Source organism: Callospermophilus lateralis, chromosome 10, assembly GCF_048772815.1.
Source record: "Callospermophilus lateralis isolate mCalLat2 chromosome 10, mCalLat2.hap1, whole genome shotgun sequence".
Taxonomy (NCBI): Eukaryota; Metazoa; Chordata; class Mammalia; order Rodentia; family Sciuridae; genus Callospermophilus; species Callospermophilus lateralis.
In genome coordinates, this window is record NC_135314.1 from 97087248 (window position 1) to 97103226 (window position 15979).

Genomic DNA, 15979 nt, shown 5'->3' on the forward strand with positions numbered 1-15979 from the left:
GACACTTTTACATTTAGGTATTCTTCCATCGTGAGATACTGTGGCTTTAATTAGCTAATGTTTATTTACAAAGACAATTTAAGTAAATGATGTTTTATTTAGAACTTACCTAATAACTTAGTACACACTTGCTTTATCATTCATATTTACAAAGATGTTGAAGTTAATATCTTTCTTATATGTAAAAGAAAAAGCATAGCTAGAGTGCTTGAACCAGTTAGTGGTTATCAGAAACCTGGAAAATGTAACTGGGCAAAGGGGAGTGTCTTTCCATGTTTAATGAAGTAGGTTAAACTTTCCAATGAAGTGAGAATCCATTATTGAACACTACTTTCTTTGAATTGTAGTTTAAAATAGCCCAAATCCAATGATTGGTAACTTAAAATTTAATATAGAGACTTTATGGCTTGGTTTAGAAATTGCCTTGTCTCATTTTTGAACCACATCTTTTTTTTAAGTGTGTAGCTTAGTTGTCTTCCATTTATTTCAATCAGAGAGAGGTAAAGTTACTTGCTTAGAGACAAGGTGGTTCATAAATGATGGGACCAGAATTTGAGCCTGTGTTCTCAAACCTGAATTCTTAGGCTTTTTTTTCCACATTTTTATGCACAAATTGTCCATTGATATTTTTTAAAAGCCTAGAAAAAATTATTGAACACACACATATACAGACAATAGAGTACCATAGTGCTTTATATTAACTATTAACAAGACATTATTTCTAGATATCCCCAGATGCAAAATTCTATAACCACTGAAATCATGGTAGTGCGTATTTTGGGGAGGTTGAATTTCACATAACCTATTGAAAAAGAAAACTGGAGGAAGACTGTGAATTACAGAAAATATGGTTTGTAGAAAAAGATAGTGATGTTAGTATATCCTGAAGACTTCAAGCTTATTTGGGTCTAAGTAGGTAGGATCATCTACTTAAACCCTATTCTTCTGTCTCCATTTTTCCTAGCTTTTCTCTTCCAAATTTTATTTTTTATTTGGAAATGGCTATAACATTCTGGCATGAGAAAACCCTAAAAGGTATGAAGATAAATAACAGCCTTTCCAGCTATATAAAATAGCTATACTGTGATCTATAGTCTTGGAAAAAATTCAGTTTCTCTAGGATCTGGTGGGTGATTCTTGAGAAAAAATCAAGGAGGAAGGAACCAACTCTTGAGAAGGACCTCTTTACTAGAATTTGTTAATAGTTTTTATGATGTAAGAGTTTAATCTTTTTAACTTCTCAGGAAACTACTTTTGAACCTATAGTAGATACCAATAATGAAATAATAGATTCACTGAATTTTAGAGTACCAAGGCCTTCCAGGTGATATAATTTCACCCCCTTTTTATTTATGATGGAAAAATGAGATCAGTAATTAAATGAAACTTCCACAAAGTCAGAACCATAAACTCCTCTCCAGGTGCTTTGTGAAACTTAATTTTACCTGTATCCCTGAGGCTGGCCTTAACAGCCAGCTTTTCTGACTGTCCAGTGACTTGTTTTTTTCTAGACTAGTAGCTCTCAGCCTGTGTTTTTCTTGAGAATCATCTGGGTTATCCGCTAAAAATAGATTCCTGAACCATTCACTCCTTGGAGATTTTGAGTAAGTAGTCTTGGGGATAGTATTTTTAATAAGCACCAAAGTAATTGTGATGGCTTAAGTCTTCAGACACCTAGGAACTAATGCACTTGTACACTTCTTCCTAGAGAAAGATTTACTTTATGCTAAACGCTGAATTATGTTTTGGATATTGCTTATGTACAAAGCAAGATTAACTTAATGTTGGAAATTCTTGTACTTTGAGAATCTTTAACCATTAAATTTACATCAGTATGTTTCTGGTATCTAAAAGACACCCAAGTAGTCCTAATGAAAAAGAGACATTAGAATATATGACTGTTTTACATGTAGTTTTATTTTCATGTAAGTTTTATTTGCCCCTTCATCAAACATTAATTGTCTGCTGTGCTGCCTGTAATGTCTCTGTGGGAAATAGAAATACACATGAATCTGAACATAAACACATACATTCTGCTAAATGCTGGAATGATTCAACTTTTTAAACTAAATAGGCATGAACATTTTGTTGAAGCTTCAACATTAATCAATCATTCCCTTTTTGCAGGGGAGGGATTATAGGAATAACAGTTTACAGGACCAGGTGAAAAAGCTGAATACTAAATTTAACTTCAAAAAAAAAATAAAGCAGAATCTGCCTACAAATGTTTCATGAATGTATCATGTGAAGAATTTACTTAGGAAGTATTTTTCTGTTCAAGAACTGCATACACCAGTACTGAGGACTTTGGCTGTAGAGTTATCTCATACCCCAGATGGAATAAAGGGAGTCGGTTTCAGGAAACGCTGATTCTGAGCCTAGAGATACACTAAGTGTAGTTCTGTAAGTGACCATGCCGGTGTTGGCTGGGCAGGACAGAAACCCTAAAGACTTAAGAGTTTGGTAGTGAAGTGACCAAGAATCTATTTTTTTTTTTTTTTGCATTCTCATTCTAAACAAGTGATTATTGTTTTAAGCCAGAAAGATATTTAGAGCTGATTCATCTTGTGTTAGATGTTAGTTGTATTTTGAATATTTAAGGAAATAAGGGAAAGTATAAAGGAAAAGATTGCTTATATTCTGTTTGCAACCTTCTTATAAAGAGGTTTTCTTTTTTCAAGAAAAAAAATTGTTAAGAAATATGCCTTTGGTCTAGGTTATCATCATTTACGGTTTTATGGTTCTGGTTTTTGTTTTGTATTCTGTAGATGCTCATAGTTCAGACACAAAACTTGATGCAAGCTAAACAATTTTCCTCCAAAGCAACACATTTGAAATGGGAAACAAAGTAGTTTTGCTGTGTTGCCACCATACTGATATTACATTTTTATTATTTATTTTATTATTAACTACTAATTGTGATTATAGATTAGTCAATATACCCTTTTTAGACTTTGTTCCTACTGTAGGTTTCTACTCAGTATGATCACTTTTAAGGCCTTTCCAGAATCTGGGATTTAGAATCTGCTATCTTTAGTCTATATACTAATTGTGACTATAGATTAGTCAATATACCCTTTTTAGACTTTGTTCCTACTGTAGGTTTCTACTCAGTATGATCACTTTTAAGGCCTTTCCAGAATCTGAGATTTTAAAATCTGCCATCTTTAGTTCTCTATAGGAATGCTATCAACATTCACCCCAGAAACCAGTACTCTTTAGAGGGTTGAAACTTGTTAATGTGCTGCTCAACTGGGAGGACGTGGTAACGCCCATACTGAAACCAAGGAACCTTGTGAAAGGGCCAACATCTTGCTTTTCCCATAACAGGCTCTGTTGACTTGGAATAATTACAGATTGTCCATTGAACCATTTCAAATGAAGAAACGTGGAAGGAGTGACAGAAGCATATTTTAATTTGAATTAAAAAATGGAGGATAATTCAGGTTTTATAAATCTTTACAAATCATTGATTTTTAATTTCATGTAAATACCAATAAAACTAAGTGGCTCCAGTTTGTAGATGTGTATCCTGAAAAGTTTGGTTGTAAATTGTTTTTTGGAGCATTTTCCATATGAACAGTATTAAAACATGGTGACGTATGATAGAGGCTAGCTACCTGTTGAGCACATAATGGTGCTGAAATATTGTTCTTTTTGGTGGCAAATGAGAGCTGATAGTGCTATAAAATTAATTTTAAAGACTGTTGAACACTTTTTTTAAATTCAATGCCAGTATTTACAAAAGGTAAAAATTAAATATTTGAGCAGTTTTTTTGTGGTACATAAGTAAAGATGTATTGTTAGGAATTCCGTGGTTCTAACCATGGAATCTGATCCTTTGACGTCTGTCACCCTTTATGTTTATAGTGATATGCATGTGTTCACAAGAGTGAAACACAAAAATGGTTCCATTACATCTGTTTTCTCTGCTAGTATTTTATCTCCTTTTTACTGAGGTCTTGGAAACTCAGACTCCTCTGTCACCAGCTCAGTCTCTTTGCTCCTTAAGAGAATTTCCACTCCCATTATGTAAGTACACTACTCTTTGAAGGTTGTCCCTTCATGTCATCAAGAAATGGGTGTTTTTTTCTTTAATTGATTTTTTTTTTTTTTTCTGTCACTGAGGGAGCTCTTCAGGTTCTGTTGTTGGTCCTGTTTCACCATTTCTCTTGCTTTTTCATTGGTACCATACCTTCCTTCTGCTGCTGTTTGCACTCTGCGTTCATTTCGTTCTTTTCATTTTCACTAACATCGCTACATTTCAGCTTCCCTTCTTTATTCCCAGTTTATTTATTATGAAGACGTATTCCCAATTTACTTTTTTTAAAAAAAGGTTTTTTTAGTTGCGGACAGACACAATACCTTTGTTTATTTATTTTTATGTGATTCTGAGGATGGAACCCAGTGCCTCACACATGCTAGACAAGCACTCTGCCAACTGAGCTACAACTCCAGCCCTCTCAGTTTATTTCTAAGTGAAAAAATTATTTAGAATTACTTAGAAATAAACTGAGAGGGCTGGAGTTACCGCTATTATTACTAATTAAGTAATTACGTAGGAACATTAAGACCAAAATTGGTATTTACCTACTTGCTCTTGCACAGTGTCCTGGTCTTATTCATTTCTTACATTGATGTACTAGGTCTCTTAAATTTTCATTGCCTTCACCTTCTGTTCCTCCATTCTCCCCTTCATGCTGTGACCAAAACCATCTACTTAAATCAACTATAGGATTAGATAATGGTTTTCTCTTGCCCTGTAGAATAAAATATAAGAATTGGCTGGTTGGCTTTCTTTTTTTCTCTCTTTTTTGGTACTGGGGATTTAACCCAGGGGAGCTTTAACCACTGAAAGACAAGGTCTCCCTGAGTTGCATAGGTCCTTGCTGAGTTGCTGAGGTTGGCTTTGAACTTGTGATCAGTCTGCCACAGTCTCCTGAGTAGCTGGGATTACAGGCCTGTACCAACACGCCAGAGTTGGCTTTTTGTTGTTTTATAAAGCTAGGGAACAAATTTCATCTCCAAAATATGAAAAATTTATCCATGTTTACAGCTATTAGAAAAGAACTAAATGGTATCAGTAGGTGCTAAGTTCCTGTTCATTAGTAGGAACATGATAAAACACTAAGCTCTCAAATTTAACAGGTTGTTGCAGCTTTTTGAAACAGCACTCTAGGCATTTGATTGCATCTTTCAGACTGCTTAAGTCTTAGAACTGCCCAGCACAAATAAATTTTTAATGACCAAGAACTATGTTCTGGAATGTGCTAAACATATATTTGTTAAGTAAATGAGTAATACCTGGGTACTTTGAGTACATTTGAGTGGAGAGAATGTTCTTTATTTTTACTTCAAACTTGGTTTGTTAAGTGCCCTGCCACTGAACTATATCCCCAGCCTCAGATTTGGTTTTGTGATGTGAAATATTAGATCTAAATTCACAGTGCTGGTTTCAAATCTTGGGATTCTGCCTGAGTGACCTTGGAATAAGTTATTTGTCATCTCTCAGTGTACTTTTGCATCTGTAAAATTAAAATGATAGTTACTGTGCAGTAATCCTGAGGTTTAAATGCATGGCAAAAATGTTTTAGAATGCCAAGCGCTTTACAAATAGTAGAAATTATTCAAAATAAATGATTTCTTGTTTATTCTTATTAATGTCGGTATATTACTACTACTACTCTTTCACCTTATAATTAGGATCATTTTTTAGTTTAACAGAAGAAATAAATAATCGTTTTCTTTTAAGAAGTAATAACCTTCCCAGCTCTTCAAAGCAAAATTTCTTTTATTGTTGAATTCATTATTTTAATTCCAAACTACAAGCATTTCTGGGTTTTTCTTCTTTCTCAGTTTTGTTTCAGATTTGGGCAGAGATTCCTAGAGTTGTTCTAAAAGTACCACTGGCAAAACTAAGTGACATATATTTTTCTAAGTGGATCACATCTGCTAAAATTCCCAATTTTAAGATTTTTCTTAAATCTGGTGTTTACTACATTTTTGCTGTAATTTTAAGGTGATTAAGTCAACTAACCATTGGCAAAAAAAGTTTAATGATGATATTCAACAACTTAATTCTTTATTAATTTTTAATTATTTCAGTTGTCTCTACATATAATCACATATTTTATATTTTGCATCTTTAATTTTATATTACCTATAAATGCTGTAACTGTGCATGTTGCTGATACCTTTTCTCAGACTGTATATGATGCAATTAGATATGTCATTTTTATCATGGTTCTTCATGGAGCAATCACTGTGTTCCAGTGAAGCCAGTTTTTGAATCACTGTTTTGTAAACTAGTACCTTGCTAGGGATGTTAGCTTTAGGAAAAGGTAGTTCTTGAGTCTGCCAAGAAAAAAAAGAGATGTCTTGCTGACCATGGCTTTCACAAGTAACAGATCAGCTTTTTATAAGATGGGATACAGATGCATGGTTGAGGCAGGAGGATTGAAAGTTCAAAGCAGCCTTAGTAACTTAACAAGACCCTGTCTCAAAAATAAAAAGGGCTCGGGATGTGTCTCAGTTGTTAAACACCCCCTGGGTTAAATCCCCAGTACCAAAAGTGGGTGGGAGGTGAGCTCTATAATTTGGAGAAGAAAATTATTAGTATTTGTTGTTTCCCTTCAGAATGAATTTGTGTTGCTCCTTTTCTCTTTTACCAGGTCTGTGTATGTTTTGTGCCCAGCTGTTTTATAACCCACAAAAAGAGAAGAAATTTGCAGTGAATGAAGATTCCTCTGCATTTTAGCATTACTTTTTCTACTGCAGTTGGTTTTTGAATGAGGATGACAATGGAAGAGATGAAGAATGAAGCTGAGACCACTTCTATGGTTTCTATGCCCCTCTACGCAGTTATGTATCCTGTGTTCAATGAGGTAAGTAGGTAAACATTTTCTGGTGATCACTGCTTTCATACATTCGTGTTTGTTCTTTCATATAACAAATACTTCTGTAGATGAACTCCATATATGTGTTAGGCATGTGTCGGCCCATAAAGTAGTAAAAACAAAACCACACAGATATGCCACCTCCCTCTAGATCTTGTGCTGTAGTGGGAGAGCATAAAGAATCATATAAATAAAGCATATAAATAAAGAATCATAATAAGTGAAATGAAGTAAGAAAAAAAATGTATTAAGGAAAAAAATGGTATGTGGGACCTATATTAGGGACAGGGCTCACTGAAAAAGACACATGCTAGGGTCTGAAAGAGATAAATAAGAATTACAGTTGAATATAAGTACATTTTAGGTAGCCAGAATAGCAGGCACAGGGACAAGAGATCCTGATAAGTCATTGATGATAAAGTACTTATTCAAAATTGATATTTGGAAGATCCCACTGCATTTGTATATGGAAAATACATGCTTGTTTTTTACTGGAGGAATTTTCTTGGATTTAATATCAATACATTTTTGGTTTTCTTTTAAATTAATAGAATAATATACATAAGAGAATTTTAGAGCTGAAAGTTTTAAAAAATATTATTGAATTAATCGTGTTCTGGTGAACTGAAACCCTGAAATATGAAATTATTTTCCTAAAATTACCTAGGACAAAAATCACATCTAGGTGATCTGACTCTAAACTCAGTGGCTCAGCTTTTTTTTTTTTTAATACTTTTTTGGTATTAATCAAATTATCTTTCATAAATCTAGATTAGCCTTGTTGCTAGCTCAGCTGGAAATTTTCACCATTTCCATAATTTTTCATCTGTTTTCTTTGATACTTGGGAATGAATGTAGGCTCTCATACATGCACTTTCCCATGGATCTGTAGCCCTGGCTCTGTAAAGTATTTTTATTAGAGTAAAATTCTGGGTTTTAAATCTGTATTTTCCCACATTACTGGGTTAGAGTGTAGTTGATATATTTTATGATCTGAAGTCTTGGGGAGGCAATAGAGGGTAATAAATAAATACTTCGAATAAGAAAACTCCAGGTTTAATTGCAAAATCAGATGTACATATTGGAATTCCAAACATTATTTACCAAATAGTAACAGGTTCTGTGACTATAAAAGAAAATTCAAAATGAGGACTGTGAAAAGTTTTTATTTCCCTGTTACAGAAAAGATTCTGGAGGCAAGTGGTCCAAGTCTTGTATTATGACTCATTGTGATTAGAAACTCAAGTTCTGATCTTTTGCTTCACCATCCATTAGCAAGATCTCAGCATGCAGGATAGCTAGCTGCCCAAGTTCCATCCATCATGTCCAGAGTTGTCTGGAAGGGGCACAAGTGTCATCATGTGACATTCTGCTTCCAGCTGAGTCTCCTTCCTTTAAGTAGCCCTTTTGAAAGTTCTGCTCAAAACTTCCATGTACATCACATTTGTAAGAACTTGATATCGTGACCAAACCTAGCTGCACAAGAGCTTATACCTGTTAAAGCACTACCGTGATAGCATCAGAGGCACTCTGTCCATAAATGGCAGCTATTACCAACACAACAAAAATTCTTCTGTTTTGATGTTGTGATACTTTATTCATTCATTGTAAGTAGTAATTTTTAGAAACAAGTGCTGTTTGGGAAATACTCCATGCCAGCCATTTATTTTCCAAGTATTTTGCTGGAATCTGGAGGTGAACACAACATAACCTGTTCTCTAGAATCTACTAAGGAACAGAGATATTTAAGCAAATAAATTGCTTCATTATCCTTGTATCAGGAATGAGGTGTGGAGACAGTCACTGAAAGCTAATAAGTAACCTTGTGTTGATAACAATTATAATTTGAACTTTTTGGATAATCTGAGAACCATTGTCACAATCCTTTCCAGAGGTTTGTATCCCATTTTTTCATGTCTGTTTATCTAACTTGATAGGATTGTTGTATTTATCTATTTAAGTCTCTCCTTGAGGAGAGAAAAATTTACATCATAGAGCTTTAGTTTAATAATCTAGTTAAGGGAGAGAAATGAAAAAAAGCTTTTGTTCTAGCTATGTGGTCTTTTTTCTACACATGGAAAATGGCTATTTGAATCGTGACTTAAAAAGTCAAGTTATATAGAATGTGGGGCTCTGATAAAATGAACCATTGGGATTAATATTGATTAAGTTTTTCTGATTGATTTATAAAAGAAATTAACTTGAAAGAAGTGACTATGAAGGAACTGGTAAAATCTCTTCCATAAATAAAGGTAGTGATTTTTCTCCAGATGAGATTGGCTAGCATGTGGGTTTACTGGGCTTAGAATACATTGCCAAATTACTCATAGTTGGTCCATGAACAAATTGTTGCAAGTAAAGTTTGAAAATGAAATGGTCAAATGTGGCAGACTGAGAGGTACGCAGCAGATTGTCATAGTCTAATTCACAAATTGAATATGCTTATCTAACATAATAGTATCAAGTTTCTAAAAAAGTTATTTCTGTAATTTATTAAAAAGCATGTTTAAAACTCTAAGGGGTTTTAGAAATCGTGAAGGTACTTTCTAGGTTTTCTCTTTGACAGAGTTGAAATCTTGGGCTTTTATCAGAATGGAATAAAATAATTATTGTGCCTTCAGATGTGAAGTGTTTGGTTAAAAAGTATTTTAGCCAGCCAGGCACAGTGGTGTACACCTGTAATTGCAAAGCTCTGGAGGCTAAGACAAGAGGATCTTAAGTTCAAAGCCAGCCTCAGCAAAAGTGAGGCACTAAGCAACACAGTGAGACCTTGTCTCTAAATAAAATACAAAATAGGGCTGGGGATGTGACTCAGTGGTTGAGTGCCTCTGAGTTCAATCCCTAGTACTGGGGGAAAAAAAAAAAAGTATATTTAAGCCAATACTAGCATTATTCTCTGGCATTCCAGTGTGTTAATGTAATATCAAAATAAGATACCTAATGAATTAAACATTAATATTTAACTGTAGTTCAACCATAAATTCTTCTATAAGTCTGCTAATGGGGAAATTATAGTTTAGTGTGGCTCTGTTTTTCTGTACTATGCAGTTTTAAAGATAAAAATGGTTTCAAATTAGCCTTCCGGAAAATAGTACCACAGTAAGCATAAATATTTTACTCAGATAAATGGTGCACTAAATCTTATCCACAGTGTATTATGAGTGAAAAAGCTTATTCATTCTCACCTTAACATTTTGATACATAATAGCTACAGTAGTAGTCAAGAAAATCATCTTTTAAAAGATTATATACTGGGATATACTAACATCTGGGGGAAATTTTAGTACTATTACTCTGTTTACAAGTCAAAGTTATTGATGGTATTCTGAGAACTTGAATCTTAGAAGTTAATGAAATTATTCTAAGACAACGGAAAAGGATTGTACTTGTTTGATTAGCTGCTGTCACATGTATTGCATGTGTTCTAAATGTACAGTGAATTAGATCTCCTTATAGCATAAAGATTTGATAATGATTCGTTTCATAATGTTGGTTTCCAAAAATCTCATGCCAAGTCTTTAGATCAGGTTCTCATGTAACTGTTTCATTCCGTACCACTTCTTTGTATATGGAGGAGGAAAGAAATGCCACTCACTTCTTCATTCCAGGAAACAATAAACTATGTGTCTCCTTTTCCTATGACCTTTTGTAATTATTATTCTGAGAAGAAATGCAATATCTGAAGCAATACATGTCACATTTAAAAAAAATATATGAGTGTTAGATTACCAAAGGTTTAATGTTTATTAATAAAACACAAAAATATACTTATAAAATAAATATCATTCCATTCAGAAGCCTCTGAATCAGCTATTTCTGCCAACTTTTGGCAGATATGGAACTCCTAATTTTTTCTAGTAAGCAGATGAATCCTGAATCCTGGGAATGCTTCTGCAACTTGACCTATCTACTTTTTATTTTTCTCCCCCTCCCCCGACTTTTTTTTTTAAATACTGCTCTGCCACATAAATAGTAGTACACTTAGTTGACATAACTCTTAAAATAAATGTGCTGATGTTGTATAATATAACATACTTAGAATACTACCAGGCATACAGTAAGTATTAGGATTCTTTCACATTTGTTTTCTGACAATATTATGTTATTATGTTCAGGCACAATTTTGTATACTTGCCAATTAAAATTTTAATGGAATTATTTTTGTACTCATTTGATGGCTCTGCTTTTTTACTAGATAGTTTGGCAACCCCAGTAACTGATTCTTCTAGAAACATATGGAGAATTTAATATGAGTAAAATAGCTGATTGCATATTTGTGGCATTTTGTTTCTGTTCTTCTGCCATCCTTATTTTTTGACCTGTCTCACTTCAATTCTAATTTGAATCATAAGAGCTGTACCTGGAGTTTTTAACCTTACGAGTTGGCCCAGTTTAAATTCTTTTAAGAAATAGGATCAATAATTTTGGGGCGGGTGTGTAGGGGAAGGAGTGTCAACATGGGAAAATCAAATCTTGCCTGATTTTGAGGAAGCAAGTAGATTTGTAGGCAGTTCAGAACCAATTAACCTAATTATTTTGACCTTTAAAAAAATAGCTTGCGTAAGATTTTATGCAAGGCTTTTGAACACTTGAGCACCAAAGGGCTAATTGGATTTTTTTTTTTTTTTTTTAATTATGGCTTTAGGAAACTAGCTTGATTTTGGAAAAGTGTAGAAGTGAATTGATATTTCTAGGAGGAGCAGTGTAATAAATGAGCTTCCTGTAGAATCAAAATTATAGGTAAGCTTTTAAAATATTTTTGTAAATGCACCAAAGAGTGTAAATTTGGCAAGTTTGCAGTTGATACTAAGTGCTCTCAAAAGCTGTCAAGACTAAGCTTTAGAAGGTTGAGTAGGCAGAATGTAGGATTGAGGTAAGACCTGATGTTGAGCTCTCAAACTTGTCCATTTCTTCCAAATGTGCTTCAGCAATCACTTTTTCTTCTCTTTTAGGTGAAATGGAGTATTATGTATCCTTTTTTCTCATTCTTTTATATGGAAGTTCTGTATGACTGAGGCCCAAGGAGTGCCTTTCTCTGTTCAGATATCCATTAATGCAAGATGCAGTTGTAATGTTCCTCCTCCATTGGACCCAAAATATGTGCCAACATAAGTTAGGATTCTGTAAATAAACTTGGGTTCTGTAAATATTCAAAGATGATTATTCCAACAGCTTACAAAATGTTGGACTCAGTGGAAATATTGAAAAAAAATGGAAATTTTTTGCTGTTCTAGACTTCAGTAAAAATCTTCACATCCTCATATGTTACCTGAAGAAATCCCTAAGTGGGAGATCTTCTAAAAAAGATGATTTTAAGAGACCAGGCCACTTTAGTCAGTTCAAATGCCATCTTTATAAAGACTTTCCTTTCAACTTCAGCTGATCATCCCACAGCTTTTTATGTAACTACTTACCTAAATTGCTCTCTGGAGGTAAAGGACAGTGGCATATTTCTTGCTATCTCATTAACTTCTTATACATGATAGAAATTGAAGTGTGTGCTAGTTCTTATAGAACAGAGTTACAGAGTTGATGATAAGATAAACTTCATTCTGGAAAGTGTGAGTAAGAGGAGTCAGGTAGCAGTAGTGACTTGTGCAGATTTTGTAGCTAGACAGATCTCATATGAATATCATCTCTATTAGATGTTTAACATTTAAAAATTAATACAAACTGAATTTTGTCTCTAGAAGATGGATAAATATGCTAATATCTGTAACTTAATTTATTGTGAAAATATAGATACTCTATAGGAAGATACACTAGAAAAATCCAAAATAGGTATTTAATAAATGGTAACTCTTACTAGAATATTATCAAAACTTACTACCATCAAGAGAGGCACTGGTAAGATGAAATGAAATATTTTGGTTAAATCATATCACAAGTGAGATAGTTAAAAGAAAAGCACTTTTTAATAAAGGAGTTAACATATTTTGGTACGTAAGTTTTATGGGCTGAAATTATAGATTTAAGAACAGTTTAGATAAATTTATGGATTAATATTACTTCAGTTCAAATGATAGGTGTGTGCCTGGTACTGCCCTTTGACATGGAGTCAAAAAGCCTGTTGAATTTATTGCAAAGCATGTAGGTGTATAGTATACCCCAGAATGACTCCCAGGAGAGTTCTGCTGAGGTATTTCACAGCTCAGACTAATGATCTAGTAAAGTATGTCTGACTTTCCTATGACTTCCCTTTTTTTTGTAAGATAAATATGTAAACTAGAAATCTGGAGATGTTGATTTCTATTTTGGATAATTTTACTAGGTCTTCTCTAGCTTTTCTGGACCTTTTACTTCCTTGATCCTTTCATATACCAGTTATGGCAATAGAGAATGAGTTAATGTTGCTGATACTTGAAGGCACATGTCTGACTCAGACCTTTGACTTGCTGAAAGAGGTCACTGTGGTGTAAACCCAAATAAGGAAATTGGTTTTTAATCAGGAGGGAAACATTCATCCTGTCTGCCGCCCCTACCTTCCCTTGCACAACAACTTATAGTCTGCTCAACTGTATTGTTATTTTAATTACTTAAGTATTATTCATTATAATTACCTGAATTGTATGGAAGTAGAAAAGCTATTTCATTTTTGGAAACATACTTTGCTAATTATATAAACTACTTTTATGATAAATTCTTTTTCTATATTTGCTTACTAGGTCCCTACTATCTTCCCTTTTACATACTTATGACAATATTAGATTTTATAAGCTTTGTAGAAGCCAAGTTAGTACTAAGTTAAATGGCTCTTTTTTTTTTTTTTTTTTTTTTTTTTTGAGAAACAAATTACTTATTTGGGAGATTTTGCTTAACACTTAAGGTAAATAATTTGTAGGCAGATTGGATTCATGGCATTCTGTTTTATTTAGAAAATAAATTGATATAAAGTACTTAATCCCCTACATGTGGATATAGATAGATGTGATTTGTTTATTTTGATATGTCATTTATAAAAGAAAACATACTTTCATTGACCTATGGGATTGGAAGAATTATTTATTACATAATATGACATTCTTGAAGATTTTGTAGAAATATTCACCTGCATTAAAATCTATAAAGATTAAATTGTTTTCCATCATTTAATATTGTCCCAAATAAAAAATATATGCAGTTGGGTTATATTAATTAACCCAATCTTAGGGACTAACAAATTCTGAATTTAACTGAAGTTAGTTTTTTTAAGCTTGGCAATTAACTCTTCAACAGAAGAGTATTTTTATGAAATTCTGTGCCTTCTTTGGTTCACTGGAAAATGAAATAATATCAATATTATACTATTATTTAATAATTATCAACTTATTTAATATATAATGTGATGTATGTAATAAGGACATTTATCTTTCATAATTAATAAAACTATACATTTGACATAAAATTAATGCTGTTTGAATTGAACTTCATTAGTTCATTATATATAGTTGTGTGTGTGTGTATATGTATATATATAAATAAATAAAATACTGGGGCTCATTTTGACATAATTACACAATCCTAGAATATAATTTGCTCCAATTCAGTTCCCTTTATTTCCCCTTTCCCTGCCTGCCTCCCTCCCCATTCCCTTTCCTCTACCCTACTCATCTTTATTTGTTTATAGTTTTTCTTTTTAAATTAGTACATTATGAAAATATATAAAGGTGATATTCACTGTGGTATGTTCACATATGTTCATAGGAAAGTTTAATTACTATTTTAGATGATCATTTCTTAATACTGGTACAGTAGAATATAGGTGGTAAGACTCTTTGAAATCCATACCATTCGATCTTCTGAGTATCAAATAGATCTTTCCTTATCACTACTTGCTAATCAATAAAATGAGAATATCCATTTAATCTCTGGTTGAGGGGTTGAAAAATAACTAAAAAGAAATAAGGTAGTAAATAGAATGTTTTCCATTTATTGGTCATTTTACATTCATCACACATAGACACATTGGAATATATTTGCCTAGCAAGACTACAGCTGTGGCAATGCAGCATTAAGAGTTCACCCTTACGCCTCCATGTTTTCAGTAATTAAAGTAAATTTGTTAATTTTTTTCTATAAGGACTGACTGTTATTGTTACTTTGCATTTTGTACTTAAAAAGAAATAACTAAAAACATAATTTTTCAAAGGTTTTTGATGAAAATTTTAGATAACCTATTTGAAGGATTAAAATGATTTATAATCATTAACAGATGCTTTTGTTAATTGAACAATGGATATAGTGATATGATTATAAGAGAATGGAATATCAGAAATGTGCTTTTCCCAAGAAATTGATACTAATAATGATTTAAAATTTTTATTGCAGCTAGAAAGAGTAAATTTGTCTGCAGCTCAGACACTGAGAGCTGCTTTCATTAAGGTAAGATATAAATAATTCATGATTAAAATATATGTTAAATATGTGTAAGTCTAAATACTATTTGATAGTTGTCAGTTTATTTGCTTTTAGAGAAAAACTTTTTAGGCATCCACGGGGTGGACTAGAGCAGATGCTGTAAGATATATATTTTACTTTATCACCTACCCTCATACCCTCTGGGCTCTTTATAGGTTGTCCTATCTCTCAGATTGAGAATCACTGAGCCATAAGAGTGTACATTTTTCCTTTTAGTATATTTGTCTCACATACTGGCTTCTTTATTAAAGATTGGATACCCTTGGAGTTCAAGATTGAATTCTGAGGAGAAACTTGCAAATGCAGGTAGATCATCTCTGATTTAAGAGTAGATCTACTTGTTTGTCAATCAGAGTCATTCTGTAAATTTAAGTTTTTAAACTGAGAAGCAGTTTGCTTAAATAGGACTTTAGCAAGAAGACACATTATTATTGCCAAACTATGTGCCCAGGCATCCTGGGACCTCACAGCAAATTCAGAAAGGTGCCATGAAATATTTTTTTGAAAGCAAAATGTGATATTCAACATCTTTTTGATACTGCCTGAACTATATCTTAAAGTAGTTGTCAATTTCAACATATTATTACATTGGTTTGTGTTCCTTTAAATGGTATAATATCTTTGTGAAGGTGGACTGTTGGTCTCTGCTCAGATAAAAAGTAAGCACCACAAAATAATCTATGTAA

At 32.9% G+C, this 15979-nt stretch overlaps 1 protein-coding gene across 4 annotated transcripts in view; it reads left to right on the plus strand.

The window, feature by feature from the left end:
- Pdcd10 (programmed cell death 10) overlaps nucleotides 1-15979 on the plus strand; it is a 43193-nt gene that overhangs the window by 12789 nt on the left and 14425 nt on the right. For all 4 annotated transcript variants that reach the window (XM_076867386.2, XM_076867387.2, XM_076867385.2 and 1 more), the window contains exons 2-3: nucleotides 6672-6884; nucleotides 15204-15257. In XM_076867386.2, coding sequence (XP_076723501.1) covers nucleotides 6789-6884; nucleotides 15204-15257 — 150 coding nt within the window. In that variant the 5' untranslated portion in view covers nucleotides 6672-6788. The remainder of the gene's footprint in view (nucleotides 1-6671; nucleotides 6885-15203; nucleotides 15258-15979) is intronic.